Source organism: Prionailurus bengalensis, chromosome C1 (genome assembly GCF_016509475.1).
Source record: "Prionailurus bengalensis isolate Pbe53 chromosome C1, Fcat_Pben_1.1_paternal_pri, whole genome shotgun sequence".
In the NCBI taxonomy this organism is placed as follows: domain Eukaryota; kingdom Metazoa; phylum Chordata; class Mammalia; order Carnivora; family Felidae; genus Prionailurus; species Prionailurus bengalensis.
Genome location: NC_057345.1, coordinates 79,054,813 through 79,070,062, shown reverse-complemented (window position 1 = coordinate 79,070,062; position 15,250 = coordinate 79,054,813). Strand labels below are relative to the sequence as shown.

Here is a 15,250-nt window from a genome sequence, read left to right as displayed (position 1 = left end):
CTGTCAAAAATTAAAAAATAAACAAACATTAAAAAAATACTACACAGGGGCGCCTGGGTGGCGCAGTCGGTTAAGCGTCCGACTTCAGCCAGGTCACGATCTCGCGGTCCGTGAGTTCGAGCCCCGCATCAGGCTCTGGGCTGATGGCTCGGAGTCTGGAGCCTGTTTCCGATTCTGTGTCTCCCTCTCTCTCTGCCCCTCCCCCGTTCATGCTCTGTCTCTCTCTGTCCCCAAAAAATAAATAAACGTTGAAAAAAAAATTAAAAAAAAAAAAAATACTACACAGCTACAGTAATCAAAACAATGTTTACTGGAATAAAGATAGACATATAGATCAATAGAGTAGAGAGCCTAGAAATAAGCACCCACATATCTGATCAAGTAATTTTTGACAAGAGTGCTATGACCATTCAATAGAGAAAGGAGTCTTTTCAACAAATGGTGCTGGGAAAACTGGATATCCACATGCAAAAGAACGAAGTTGGACCCTTACCTAATGCCATATGCAAAAATTAAGTCAAAACATATTAAAGACTAAAATGTAAGAACTGAAACCGTAAAACTCTTGGAAAAAATATAGGGCAGGGGCACCTGGGTGGCTCAGTCTGTTAAGTGTCCTACTCTTGATTTTACCTCAGGTCATGATCTCATAATTTGTGAGTTTGGCCCTGTGTCAGGCTCTGCACTCACAGCACAGAGCCGGCTTGGGATTCTCTTTCCCTGTCTCTCTGCCCTTCCCCCTGCCCTGTCTCAAAAATGAATAAATAAACATTAAAAAAATTTTTTAAATTTTTAAATTTTAAAACATTTTTTAAATATAGGGCAAAAGCTTCATGACACTGGATTTGGCAATGATTCCTTGGCTCTGACACCAAAGGCACAGGCAACAAAAGAAAAAGAGACAAATTGTACTTCAGAAAAATTTAAAATTTTGTGCATCAAAGGGCGCCTGGATTGCCCAGTTGGTTAAGCATCCGACTTTGGCTCAGGTCATGATCTCATGGTTTGTGAGTTTGAGTCCTGCATCAGGGTCTGTGCTGAGCCTGGAGCCTGCTTCAGATTCTGTGTCTCCCTCTCTCTCTGCCCTTCCCCCACTCATGCTTTGTCTCTGTCTCTCAAAAATAAATAAATGTTAAAAAAAATTTTGTTTTAATTTTGTGCATCAAAAGAATATCAATAGAGTAAAAAGCAAATCCACAGAATGAGAGAAAACATTTGCAAATCATGTATCTGATAAGAGGTTAATATCCAGAATATATAGAGAACTTCTAAAACTCAACAACAACAAAACAACCATATTTAAAAATGTACGAAGGACTTGAATAGGCATTTCTCAAAAAAAAAAAAAAAAAGATACACAAATGGCCAATAAGTACATGAAAAGATGCTCAGCATCACTTGATCTTAGGGAAATGCAAATCAAAATCACAATGAGATACCACTTCACACCCATTAGGATGGCTACTATCCAAAAAATGGAAATTGACAAGGGTTGGTAAGGATGGAGAGAAATTGGGAACCCTTGTGCACTATTGGTGGGAATGTGATATGGCACAGCCATTGCAAAAAGCAATATAGCAATTCCTCAAAATATTAAACATAGAATGATTTTATGATCCAGCAATTTCACTTCTGGGTATATACCTTAACAAATTGAAAGCAGAGTCTTTATAAAAGATATCTGTACAACTATGTTCATATCAGCATTATTCACAGTAGCTACAATGAGGAAGCACTCAAGTGTCTATCAGCAGGTGAATAGAAATGCAAAATGTGGTATATACATATGGGTTATTAGCTTTAAAAAGGAAGAAATTCTGATACATGCTAATACATGGATGAATCTTGAGGACATTATGCTAAGTGAAATAAGCCAGTCACAAAAAGACAAGTTTTGTATTGTTCCATTTATATGAGATACTTAGATTAGTTAAAACTGTAAAGACAGAAAATAGAATGGTGATGTCAGGGGCTGGGGTGGGTGAGGAGGGAGAGCAGGGAGTTATTATTTAATGAGTATAGAGTTTAATTTTTATGAGATGAAGAGTTCTGCAGATGGATGGTGGTGATGGCTGCACAACATTGTGAATGTAATACCAAAGTGGTTAAGATCGTAAATTTTATGTTTTTAATATTTTGCCACAATTTAAAAACTGGAAAAAATAAAATTCATCATGGTCAAAAATATATGTATTTAAGCATGCATAGCTTTTATAATCTAAAAAAGTTATGGACAAAAGCTCAATCCTAATGTTTTGTTACTTTGTGTGTTTTTATAAGAAGAGGACACTAAAAATACAGTGGTAAAATTTTCTACTTAGCCTAAAGAATAATTTGTCATTCTTTTTTCATATAGATGTATTTAGGGATTTGGGGTAATCTACCAGGTGTTGTGAAATGTCAAATGGAACAAGCACTTCATCTTGATTTTGGGACTGAATTGGAACCAAGGAAAGAAATAGTGCTATTTGATAAGCCAACTAGGGGAACAACTGTACAGAAATTCAAAGAAATGGTCTACAGTCTCTTTAAAGTAAGTATATCCAGGGGCGCCTGGGTGGCTCAGTTGGTTGAGCGTCCGACTTCGCTCAGGTCACGATCTCATGGTCTGTGAGTTCGAGCCCCGCATCAGGCTCTGTGCTGACAGCTCAGAGCCTGGAGCCTGCTTCAGATTCTGTGTCTCCCTCTCACTCTGGCCCTCCCCCCGTTCATGCTCTGTCTCTGTCTCAAAAATAAATAAATGTTAAAAAAAAATTAAAAAAAAAAAAAAGTAAGTATATCCATTCACATGTTGTTAGTGTGAGGCAGTATATTCTTCTGGAAGAGTTGGTAAAACCTCATCCTAAGCCACAAAAATGTTGGTATCAAGGTCTCCATCTTGAGGAAATAATTCAAACAAAATGTGTGGAAGATGTTTATATTAACATTATTTATGATAGCTAAAAATATCCAGATATGAAAGGGGAATTCATTAAATTGATGAGCTGCTCTATAGTTTGACATTGTAACTGGCATACATTATTAAAGATGGGGGAGGGGATAAAATGAGTATACATACCCTGATTGCAAATTATTTTTCAAAGATTTAAAGAAATATTCATACAAAGATTAAATATATTAAAAGATAAAAATAGTTACAATTTTGGAAAGAATCTCTTTTTATTGCTGTCATATTTTCACTCAAAATCTTTTTTTTCTGGGGTTCCTGGTTGACTTAGTCAGTTAAACATTCGACTAGTGGTTTTGGCTCAGGTCACGATCTTGCAGTTCATGGGTTCTAGCCCCACATCGGGCTCTACACTGAGAGTGTGGAGCCTGCTTGGGATTCTCTCCCCCTGCCTCTGCCCTTCCCCTACTCACACTTTCTCTTTCTCTCAAAATAAGTTTTTAAAAAAATCTTCTTTTCTTTGAACAGTTTACATTTTCAGACTATTTATCCCAAGAATCTTCATGGGGAAATACTTTTTTTTTTTTTTTTTTTTTTTTAGTTTTTATTTAATAAACACCCAACATGGGACTTGAACTCACAACCCCAAGATCAAGAGCTGCACACCCCTCCAACTGAGCCAGCTGGGAGCCCCAATACTTTTTAACCTTCATCATTGGAATGATATAACTTGAAAAAAATAGTTCTATTAATGTATTTAACTACAAAATAGGAGAAAATAACTTTCCATTGACCCACATTAAACTTTGGATATGAGCACATTACACTGCAATTTTGCAAGTAAATGTATAAATAAGACAAAACTAATACTTAGTGTCTTGGATAACTGTATTTATCTACAGGGCCCAAGGGGCTAATGGAAGCTAGGGTGGCCATTTCTTAAAAAAATATATACTTAATGAAGTGGGTTTTACTATAATTATATAAAATATACTTATTCACTTAGTAAGCATGATATTTGGAGGTGTATTAAGTTCCTTTATGGAGATTCAGTAACAAGATCATTACTTAGCATAGTAATCCTGTAAAGTTAGTATGTATATTATATGTGAGGTATTTTTCATTCCTTATACACATAGGCAAAGTTGGGTGACCAAGGAAACCTCTCTGAACTGGTTAATCTCATCTTGACGGTGGCTGATGGAGACAAAGATGGCCAGGTTTCCTTGGGAGAAGCAAAGTCAGCATGGGCACTTCTTCAACTAAATGAATTTCTTCTCATGGTGATACTTCAAGATAAAGAACATACCCCCAAATTAATGGGATTCTGTGGTGATCTCTATGTGATGGAAAGTGTTGAATATACCTCTCTTTATGGAATAAGCCTTCCATGGGTCATTGAACTTTTTATTCCAGCTGGGTTCAGAAGAAGCATGGATCAGTTGTTCACACCATCATGGCCTAGAAAGGCTAAAATAGCCATAGGACTTCTGGAATTTGTGGAAGATGTTTTCCACGGCCCGTATGGAAACTTCCTCATGTGTGATATTAGTGCCAAAAACCTAGGATATAATGATAAGTATGATTTGAAAATGGTGGACATGAGAAAAATCGTGCCAGAGACAAACCTGAAAGAACTTATAAAGGATCGCCACTGTGAGTCTGATTTGGACTGTGTTTATGGCACGGATTGTCGAACTACCTGTGATCAGAGTACAATGAAGTGTACTTCAGAAGTGATACAACCAAACTTGGCAAAAGCCTGTCAGTTACTCAAAGACTACCTACTGCGTGGTGCTCCAACTGAAATTCGTGAAGAATTGGAAAAGCAACTTTATTCTTGTATTGCTCTCAAAGTCACAGCAAATCAAATGGAAATGGAACACTCTTTGATACTAAACAACCTAAAAACGTTACTGTGGAAGAAAATTTCCTACACAAATGACTCTTAGTTCATTTGGACATCGCGACCATCATAGGAAACTTAACAATTCTAAGGAAAATTTTTGAGCATTAAAAAAATGGCTTCTGACTCAAATCCTTTCCAGTTATACGAAACCCCTTTTCCCTGGTTTTAAGAAGCCATCATCTTAAGATACATATTGATTGCTTGAAGGAATGGCAGGAGGTATAGGATGAACTGATCCAAAGATTAATTCCTGCATTAGAAGCCCTGGTACATTTCTTCCCAGTACATTCACTGTGTTAACTATTTTGACTAATGACCTAAAATAATGCTGTGAAAAGCCTCATCCCATAAACAGTTGAGAGTATTTTGTAGATTTTACTTAAGCCAAAATACCATTGCTGGAAACATTGCAATGAAGCTGCTGTTTAAAAAATATATATATACGTACACTTACTGAAGTCTTAGCATGGTAAAGTTTGCACATTAACAAGAAATTAAGACTGCAAAGCAGGTAAAGTTACTCCTTTATAAACAGATGTTGGGTTAATAGCATGGTTTGTTGTATTTATAGACCTAAAAACATTTGTTACATGGCTTCAGAATGTTGAGTGGCTATTAGCTTAAAAATAAAAATCCATCAGAAAGTGTTCTACTTGGCAATATGTAACTGCCAAGTTTAGAGGCTGAAACTGGATGAGCTTTCATCATCCTTGATTTGATGGGTCCTTCATAGTGTCAATGAGCAGTCCTTCAAAACTGACTTAAGGCCATCAACTCAATCCAAATCCACAAGTCTGAATTTGAGCTATGGGGAAGTGGGACATTGAGAGGCAGACTCTGAAATCATGGGACTTTTTAATAACAATTTCCCATTTTGAACAGTATTTCCTGTTGGCCAAAGGGCTATTTCTTAAGAGGCATGTAAATTTATTTTTCCATGTGAACTTGATATGCAAGTTAATATTTGTTCATGTTATTTTCATGTTTATTAAGATCTGGCATGTACCTTTCAACATCTCTTTTGAAGGAACCTCTTTTGAAGGAAGACCCAGTATTTTTTGCTCCAAGGTTTCACCTGATTAAAGTGAAATGTTATGTGAACTTCACTGGACAGCCTTCTCTCAAAAATTAAAGCCATTGATGAGCACGTTTTGCTTACTTTAAAATGGTGTAGTTTGAAGGTACCTTTTCTTCCCACTAACCATCTGGTTACAATAAATGAATGGAAGAAATATTTCCTAGTGGATGGTTGGTCTGTTGCTTGCCAGACTTTTTAACGGAGAGCTGTATATCATACAATTAGGGGGACAACTCCTGTCACGGAAAACAGAAGCCCAAGAAGCAGGTGTGAACTTTGAGTCAATATGTAAAGTTATACTTGTTTCTTGAAGCAAACAAAAACAACCCATCAACTCCTCTGCTTTTATATTTGAGGTTATTTCTTGTAGTTTCATTAACAAGAGGTTAACACAGAAACTGCTGCTTGGTGAATAAGTTTATTATTGTCTTTATCTGAAAAATCTTCATAGAAAATTGTGGTTTGGTTTATTAGCTCTCAGCAGCCCGCTCCTGAGCTCTAAGGAAGCTTGCCTTCTTCTGAGCTACCCGATCTTTCTTCTGGGCAAGAGACATTTTGGGACGGTTCCACCTACAAAACAGAGTAAAATTAAGAGACAAATGTGATTTTTAAAAACCATAGCTAGAGGATAAAAAACAAATATTTAACTTCGAAAAGGACAAGACTGCAACCAGGTCAAACAATCCAAATTCCAATATACCTACTTATGATCATAAGCTAACTTCCCCACACCCATTATTAAAGAGATGCATTATTTAAAAATGCAGTTAACTGGTAGTTATACTGTACTGGGATAGAAGGGGTCAGCTCAGTAAGTAGCTTCTGAGGCTAATACATTTCTATCACCATAATTACTTTAGCAAACCTGGTTCCCCTCACTTCTGCAACATCATGCAGAGTTAGTGATCGAGTTTGCACAACTTCAGTAAGAGTCTGAGTAACACAAAACAAGGCAAGGAACTCCTCCCAACCTCTCTTAGAAAGACAACAGGAGGATGCATACCTCTTCTTTTTGACTTCTTTCTTAGGCTTCTTCTCATAGACTGGATTCTCTCGAATAGCAGCATGAGCTTTCTTATACATCTCCTCCATCTGAAAGAAAGCAAAGCAAACAGTACTTGGTTTCATTTCACATGCCCTACAACAGTCAGGTAACACCGCATTCTACTACTGGCTCTATTTCATCCTTCTAAACCAGATTGTCAAAAGCAACTAAACTAGGTCAATGCTGGTATCTCCTATTTCTACATGTAACCCACCTTTTCTTTAAAATACTCTTGACCTCCCTCCCCTACTTGCGCATTTTCAAAATAAACTTAAAAAAAAAAAAAATAACAGGGCGCCTGGGTGGCTCAGTCAGTTAGATGTCTGACTCTTCAATCTCAGCTCAGGTCATGATCTCTAACACCCTGCATCAGGCTCTGTGCTGACACTGTGGAGCCTGCTTGGAATTCTTGCTTTCTGCCACTCCCCCTTCCCATGCTCTCTCAAAATAAATACATTTTAAAAAATAAAATACTGTCTGACCTAAATTCTTTTTGAGAGCACGCACATGACACTTAACCAACTGAGCCACCCAGGTGCCCCTGACCTAAATTCTTTTATTCAAGTGAGAATACATGCCCAAACCAAGTATTTAAGATGTTAAGATGAAGAGTATATGGGGCCAACAAGCAATTGCTAAATTCATTTGTGTTCTCCCACATTCCCCCGATTTGTATTTTCCTTCAGTACCTGATAAGATCTTTCAATGCTATACCCAGAACTGCATACCAGGGACCTCTTCTATCTATTACTATTATAATACTATCACTAGTATTTGGCAACAGTATTAGGCCTCTGTGGAAACAGAGGTTTGAATTTCCCTAGAAAACCCTGAGACACTATCCAATTAGATCTTAATGAGAATTTTGTTCTAAAATTCATCAAACAACAATGCTGTATCTCTGAACTGTTTCAATCACCACCTCCAAATAAATGACGATGGGTTCTATGGAAGACCAAGTCATGAAGCAGCTATAAAATGCCTGAATGTTCATTATCACAATATAGTAACAAGCAGAGCCCCCTAAAGAATGAGTCACAGTAATCCAAGTCTCTAAAATTACTCATTCAATATGGAGAAAATATCACTACATGCATTTATTTGTATAAAACTTAGCAAAAGACGGGGGGCGCCTGGGTGGCTCAGTCGGTTAAGCAGCCGACGTCGGCTCAGGTCATGATCTTGCGGTCCGTGAGTTCGAGCCCCGCGTCGGGCTCTGTGCTGACAGCTCAGAGCCTGGAGCCTGTTTCAGATTCTGTGTCTCCCTCTCTCTGACCCTCCCCCATTCATGCTCTGCCTCTCTCTGTCTCAAAAATAAACGTTAAAAAAAAAAAAAAACTTAGCAAAAGAAAATAATGCCAACAACACTTTCACTGCATGAGATCTCAACTCCCTAAATCCCTCCTCAAAGTTTCTCTTTTATTTTAGGCACTTTATGACAGCTCCCCACTGTATTTAACAAATCTATTCGATGACTTCAAGTGCAGTCATTTAATAAATCTAAGCAACTTGGTCCATTCGTTCCAAGAGAAACCAAGAGAAAATACAACCATGTACATAATGAGTTTAGGTAAAAACCACTTCCTCCTAGGGCAAGTCAAATGTCGGCAGAGGATTTCAGCAGCCATGCAGAAAAACAGACTTCCATAGATCAAATTAATGAGCTAGCTGGGAAAAGTACATTAGCCTAAGAGTGGTCCAGCTGGAGTACACCACATATATTAGAAAGCATTAAGAAATAGATATCTGAAAGGAGCTTAGGAATTTGGAAAGTTTTGAGCAAGTGTGACATTACCAGAGTAAAAAATGGCTTAGGAAGAAAAATTATGCAGGCCAAGTAGAATCATCACAAGTAAAAGACCTATTTACCACAGCAAATGAGGACAATGTCAATAGTAACATAAAAGCATAAATTTCTGAAAATTATCATGTACTTGAATTACCAACATAAATACTAACTTTTTCTTAGCTCCAAAACTCAAGCTATGTTTATTCAGCCCTAGACTGTGTACTAAGCATACAAATGACAGTGATCTTCAATTACAACTCTACTTAAAAGATTTTCATAACCAAAACTGTGTCAAAATGGAAACTGTTCACTAACAGAAAAGGACATTTGATATAACCTCCAATTTATATACAACTCCATAAGCTACATAATAGTTTTGTAATAATCAGTGTGATTTTTGTGTTCTGTGCCTATTATCTTCCATTACTACAATGGATTAACAGAGAACCTTGGAGGTAAAACTTTAGGGCTCATAAATTCTTTTTTTTAACGTTTATTTATTTTTGAGACACAGCGACAGAGCATGAGTGGAGGAGGGGCAGAGAGGAAGACACAGAATGCAAAGCAGGCTCCAGGCTCTGAGCTCGATGCAGGGCTCAAACTCACGAACAAGATCATGACCTGACCTGAAGGACACTTAGCCGACTGAGCCACCCAGGCACCTCTACCTTGTCTGACTTTTAACTTACTCTTACCCACTATTCCAATTTTATGTCATCCCATTTTAAGGTAAGGACAGCTCATTTGAGTCCATCTATACCTATTAACATACTCATATTCAACTTGTAGATGTTAACTGGAAATAAAACTACTAATGTACCCACCAAAATCAAGTAGTAAAGCGCTCTATAAACTAACCAATACAGGAATTTTTAGTTAAAATTTTTACCATGTCTGGAGTAACGTTGTTCTTTATGTATTGAGAGAACTGTTTTTTGTAAGCATCTTCATCTTCTTCCATTAGGTAACGCATATAATCTGCAACATTTTGACCCATGATGTGCTTCCGATGTACTTCTGCATTGAATTCCTTGCTTTCTGAATCATAACCAGGGAATCGTTTGGTACTAAAACAAAGTTTTTCATTTTAGTATGTAATGATTGAAATCAGTTCACTAGCAGGAATTCACTTCAGTAGCTGCCATCAGTCCCGTCTTGAAACAATTAATTGCATCATATGCAACCAAAGGACCAACTACTGACTGCTCAGTTAGTGGGATATCATCATTCAGCAGCTCATCTCTGAATTCCCAGATAGAAGAGAAAATCATGCCACAAACACCTTTAAAAGTCACGAAATGAATCAAGCTTCTACCACTATCAAGTTAGTTTTCCATATTAGTATAGGAAATGGTTTCAAAACTGTTCCCCCCCCCCCAAACCCTAGAATTTCTCAGTGGTGCCTCAGAGTACATGGAGATAAGTGATTTGTTCAAGACCACATCTAACAGGTGCTTTGCAAGAGATCTGCAGGTCCCTAAAAATGTATGTCCCACCATTATAAAAGTTCCAGTTAGGTTACATTTCATAGGCTAACCTCTCCAACGCCAAAACCTATAGCCAGATAAAATTTTGGTTAAGTCACCAACTACTTAAATAACCTTACGAGGCTAATAATAAAATCATGTCTTAAAGATGCATCTACTCAACAATAACAAAAATCATTAACTTAAACCAAAGGAACTACCAAATAAAATCACCTACTTAGCCTCTAATGATCTACAATCTTATTCCCAGTGGAAAGTTTGGGAATTTATCTTAAGCCTTTTCTCAAAATCTTTTCCTGGAGTTGACAGTTTCCCATAACTGAATAAGGCAATTTTCATTCTGAATGAAAAGAAAATGCACTGGGAGGGGAGTGAACTTGAGTTGCTCATTTCTAACCAAAACTAAGCCACAACACAAAAGCTGGTGGTTTCAACCCTGGCTTTTCTGCTACTGGCTCTAAAACCTTGAACGAATCATTTACCTCTGAACCTCAGTCTCACTTATGAAATACGTTACAATTCCTTCCTGCCCTGCCAGGTTCCTTTTGCATAGTATTAAGCATATAGCAGGTACACAAATGATAGCTTCCTATTATTTTAATTGATTCAGTAATCTCCAGAGTCCAACCAGTTAGGAATGGAAATACTGGAGTCTAAACAATGAAGATTTGAATACTATTACCTGTGAGGAATAGACAAGCCTCCATCCACAGCTCCCTTGAGGGCCCCAAAAACTTTATTTCCAGTAGTAGTTCTGGCAAGACCTGCATCCAAATAGCAGGTGAAGGCACCAGGCTGACCATCAATGCTTTCCACATTGTATTCATCTCCAGTCACTTCTACTTGGCCTTCATAGATCTTATCCATGCCAAACCTATTGAGAAGCTATTAACAAAAAAGCCAGTCTAAATATATTTAAACAATTCTAACATCCAGTCACAACATTAATGACCTGACGAGGAGAAAAAATTTCCTTCCAATTCACTTATCCCTTTGTACCAACTTACTTTTAAATATTAAGATGCTACAAAAAGAAACTTCAGACCTTCGAATTTATAACAATTTTGTCTTGTAGCTTCTGAACCTTTGCTACATGTCCATACTTGATTTATGTAGCCATCAATTAAGATGTAACCATGCTGTATGTATCTACTCAAGGGAGATAGTCTCCACATTTCTTCAGTCTTATTTGGCTACAATAAAATTCAACTATTTGTTATCACACATGTAGTTTTGATTAATTTCATTAAAATCTTAGGAGGAGGATCCGGGCAGAAGAGCATCTGGAGAGCTCTACTCTCCAAAGACATTACATCAATAAGGGTGACTCCTCTGCTAGTACATCTAACTAGAACTTCACCACAAGCAGTGTGAGTTTGTACCACATTGTTCTCATATATAAGGACGATGCTTCCCACTCCTACTCAAGCATATTTATAACCAATGAAAATGTGGGTCCCTAACAATGATGCATGCTTAACATTTCCAATGCAAAACAAGATCGGTAACAGAAAACAAAAGGCAAAAAAAATCACATTTGCATCTACTTTCCACGTATTATAGGAAATGATGCCACCCAAAGGCAAAAATGATTAAAAAAACTGAATCCCATACCATGCCTGCTCACCCTCCCCAAATTTAAAACATTGTTTCTCAAAATTAACATGTGTATAACCTGGACATCCTATTATAGATTCCAGGAGTGAGGAGTGCAGCCTGCATTTTAAATGTGCACTGATGGTCAGAAAATCTATACCTCTGAATAAAGGTCTGCAACATCCAACAAGGCAATTAACCTACAGATGGCTATTTAAAATTGTTTAAATTCAGTGCTCACTTTTCAGCAGCACATATACTAAAATTGTTTGAATTCAATTCCTCAACAGCACCAGCCACATTTCATGTGCTCAACACCCACATGTGGCTAGTGGCTATCATTCTTTGGTTTATACTCTAGTGATCTAGACCCAACCCACAGGGTAAAAAAACAAAAACTATCTCCCCAGAGTACTAGAAAACTGTGTAGTCTCAAACTTTGTATTTATAAAAGTGTCTTCCCTGATGATGACCTTGTAAGCAACAGCACAACAACAGGCACTTCCCAGAAGCCACAGCTGAGAGTATCTTATTCATGTGTGAACATCTACCTGGCAGACAACTCTTAACAATGAGCGAGTTGTAAAACACCAAAGTTATCTTCTACATACCCTGCGGGCCAGCAGCAGGCCAGTACAATATGCTGCAGCATAATTTGTCAGGCCAACCTTCACACCATACTTTGGGAGTTCATGAGCATACGCTGCACAAACTATCATGTCTCCTTCTATACGGGCATAAGCAATCTGTAAGAGAAAAACCAGATTAGTAATCTGTATTTTCAACTGTTTGATTACTTGTCCTAGGTGTCTTCTTTTTCAAAGGACTTAAAAAAAAAAAAGAAAAAAGCTGGACACAAATTACAACTCTTAGAATCTGTCTTTGTTAACCTTACCAATGGGAGTTTATGGTTTGGTCAACTATAGCAGATAGGTTTTCTGTAAATGTCATAATATCACAAATTGAACTAAAAGTACCACACGGACATTGAACATCGAAATGCCTTTGGAATAAAACTGTTGTTCTTTCCAAATACTGAAAAGACTTAGCTGCATTAGTCAATGAATTAAAGAGGCATCATGAAAAAGTCAAAAAAGGGATCTATCATTATTTCAAACATCTTTTGAACTAAGCATAGCTAGGTCCAACAATGCTTCTAATACCTAATGTTTAGTTATCTGAACTTAGGGATGAAGGAACTGTTAGTTTGCCCAGAAAACAGAGGTGTGCCTGCAAAAGCTCAGCAAATCATTAACTGTGAAAACTTTTCCCTAAATGTAAAACCCCAGAAAACTAGCTTCTAGGAGCAAACAACCATTTTCTGGATGTCTTTTATGGGAAAGACACCTTCATACAGATTTATCAAAGCCTATTTCAAGCAATGAGCAGAAATAAAAACAATCTTAAAAGCCTAATTTAACCTCCACAACTCTCTCTCCAATAAGCAGTGGTATTGTGGCATATAAGGCCATACAGCACAAGTCAGGATTTAGTCCGTTAACAAATTCTATTACTCTCTTGGAACTGGAAAATGCAAGAACATACTTGGCCTCAAATTTATCCTCCTACCCCTACAGGAATAGTATATACCCTAGATTTCTCCAATCCTCTCCCCCACCATTAGAAAATGGGATTAAACTAGTTTGGTCAGGATTGTCAAACATGGCCAATTTTTCAGTTAAGTATTTTAATGTACCAATCCCTCCCATGCTCCAACTTCAGGCCTACTAAAAGAAAAACACTACTCAATGTTTTTAAAATGCCAGGCACTAGAGAGCCTCTAATCCATACATGTGTTTTGCCCCCCAAGTACAACTTCTCCAGCATTCAGTTAAAGAGGGTGAGGTTTACCATCTGTTGCTTGAGTTCTGAATACAACTTACCTGACAAATGATATCTCTGTTGGTTACGCGAACTATCATCCTGTATTTAGGTGTGTTGTACTTATTTTTATCCTGAATTACCAAGCGTTTCCGGGCATAGTAATCAGTTTTACCCTCTGGGGGGGAAAAAAAGCAATTTAAGAAAGTCTGTTCCACTGCAGAATCTTCTAATATTGTGAACATGAGTAACTGACCATACCTCGTCTTCTTCTAAATTTCACTTGGTATCTCTTGAAGTAAGCCTTATTCTTGACAACTTTAACAAACCCCTTTAAGAATAGAAGAATGTTATTAAAACTTTGATAAATGGCTTACGGTATTTTTGGTATCTGCGCTAACTCTGTAACAAAACAACACTTCAAGAGTGAATCCACACAACTGTCACTTTTGTAGACTCCAGTTTCTCAAACCAGAGGGTCAAGAATCACTTTTTCTACTTCCCATCAATCACTTTTCCAAAGCATTGCTTTAGACAGCAATCTTGCCTAACGTCAGTTTGTTCCAAACACCATACGTCTCATTTTGAGAACCTAACCTCGTATTTCCTGCACTGTCCACGCACGTTTTCCAAAAGCCTCAATTACTTGCCACAAAACTCATCTGGTCAAGGGCATATTTAGCAATTACTCCCGATTAAAAGAGCACTATCCCCCTCGAACCAAAGCAACGCCCCATCCCCCAAATCATTAAAAACTAGTGCCAGCAACAGTCTAGAGACAGAGGCAGGAGGCACCTACCAACTAAAGGAGCTTTCTTTCGGGGCTCAGAAAACTGTTAAGTTTAAAAGCCACCTCTGGAAGACCCACCGACCCAAGACTCTCCCGAAAAAACCACGGAGCAGTCAGGGCTGGATGAGTCCGAGGAGCCGCAGCCCATCTCCACTCAGGCATCCCCAGCTACTCACGGGACCGACTGCATGCAATCTTCCCCGCCTGCTGGTGCCCCTTCGGACAAGCCGGCACTACCCCCACAGCCTGTCTACTAAAATCACCCCCCTCCTCAATCCGCCGCCCCGGCTCCTGATTTTCTTCGTCAACCCCTCCCCCAAGCTTGCGCGCCGGGCGGCAGCCATTAAGGCCACGCTGGGAGCGGCAGCCCTACCTCAGCAGAGCCCACTATCGAACGCCATCCAACCCCAGCGCCGCGCGAAACGGATCCTAGGCTGGCGTTTGAGCAAGGACAGGGAACCCCCGTGCATCCGTAGCCCCGATTCCAGATATCCACTCACCATCCTGCGGAACAGAGACCGGCGTCCGCGGCTCGCCACAGACCAGCAGGCCCAGCACCGCTCCGCGGGGGGAAAAGGCCTCAGTCCGTGCGCAGGCGCAGTATGTAGCACTGATGATCACGCGAGCGACGTATGGAAGAGAGAGCGCGCCGGCCCTAAGCGTGCGGAGTACTGCCCCCATCTGGCGGGAGGACCGATGCTGGACTTCGCCGGTCAGTAACAAACCTTCAAAGCCACCGAATCCCCAAACTCCTGGCTGGAAATCCGGTTGGGATAGGCGGTAAGTAGCAGGGAGGATTATAGAAGTTGTCAGTTTCATATGCTAAGAAGTTGTTTCGTAACGAACAT

General features: G+C 38.8%; 2 protein-coding genes and 2 non-coding genes across 5 annotated transcripts in view; 1 reads left to right on the top strand and 3 right to left on the bottom strand.

Moving 5' to 3' along the window:
• Window positions 1-6,030, top strand: part of DIPK1A (divergent protein kinase domain 1A) — a 113,803-nt gene extending 107,773 nt beyond the window's left edge. The window contains exons 4-5 of the mRNA XM_043575575.1: window positions 2,357-2,533; window positions 4,027-6,030. Coding sequence (XP_043431510.1) covers window positions 2,357-2,533; window positions 4,027-4,839 — 990 coding nt within the window. The 3' untranslated portion in view covers window positions 4,840-6,030. The remainder of the gene's footprint in view (window positions 1-2,356; window positions 2,534-4,026) is intronic.
• Window positions 6,031-6,273: 243 nt separating this feature from the next.
• Window positions 6,274-15,026, bottom strand: RPL5 (ribosomal protein L5). Of its 2 annotated transcripts, none has more exons than XM_043575576.1 (8): window positions 14,903-15,026; window positions 13,874-13,943; window positions 13,675-13,790; window positions 12,403-12,537; window positions 10,878-11,080; window positions 9,598-9,775; window positions 6,878-6,966; window positions 6,274-6,444 (listed from the first exon to the last, which is right to left on the bottom strand). In XM_043575576.1, exons 1-8 carry the CDS (start codon window positions 14,903-14,905, stop codon window positions 6,345-6,347), a joined length of 894 nt encoding a protein of 297 aa, XP_043431511.1. In that variant the 5' UTR covers window positions 14,906-15,026; the 3' UTR covers window positions 6,274-6,344. The 2 variants fall into 2 exon arrangements, with proteins under 2 accessions (XP_043431511.1, XP_043431512.1); XM_043575577.1 differs by having other exon boundaries at window positions 6,878-6,963.
• Window positions 6,656-6,792, bottom strand: LOC122482333. Its single transcript, XR_006297121.1, has one exon. It is a non-coding gene; the product is annotated as a small nucleolar RNA SNORA66 (small nucleolar RNA).
• LOC122482324 lies at window positions 9,846-9,941 on the bottom strand. Its single transcript, XR_006297113.1, has one exon. It is a non-coding gene; the product is annotated as a small nucleolar RNA SNORD21 (small nucleolar RNA).
• Window positions 15,027-15,250: the final 224 nt, after the last annotated feature.

Bases quoted from the DNA above. Each gene is read 5' to 3' on its own strand.
- RPL5 (XM_043575576.1), bottom strand. The intron at 13,791-13,873 runs GTATGGTCAGTT...TTTCCCCCCCAG, and splicing joins GAAATTTAGAAGAAGACGAG to AGGGTAAAACTGATTACTAT. The intron at 12,538-13,674 runs GTAAGTTGTATT...TTTCTCTTACAG, and splicing joins ACAGAGATATCATTTGTCAG to ATTGCTTATGCCCGTATAGA.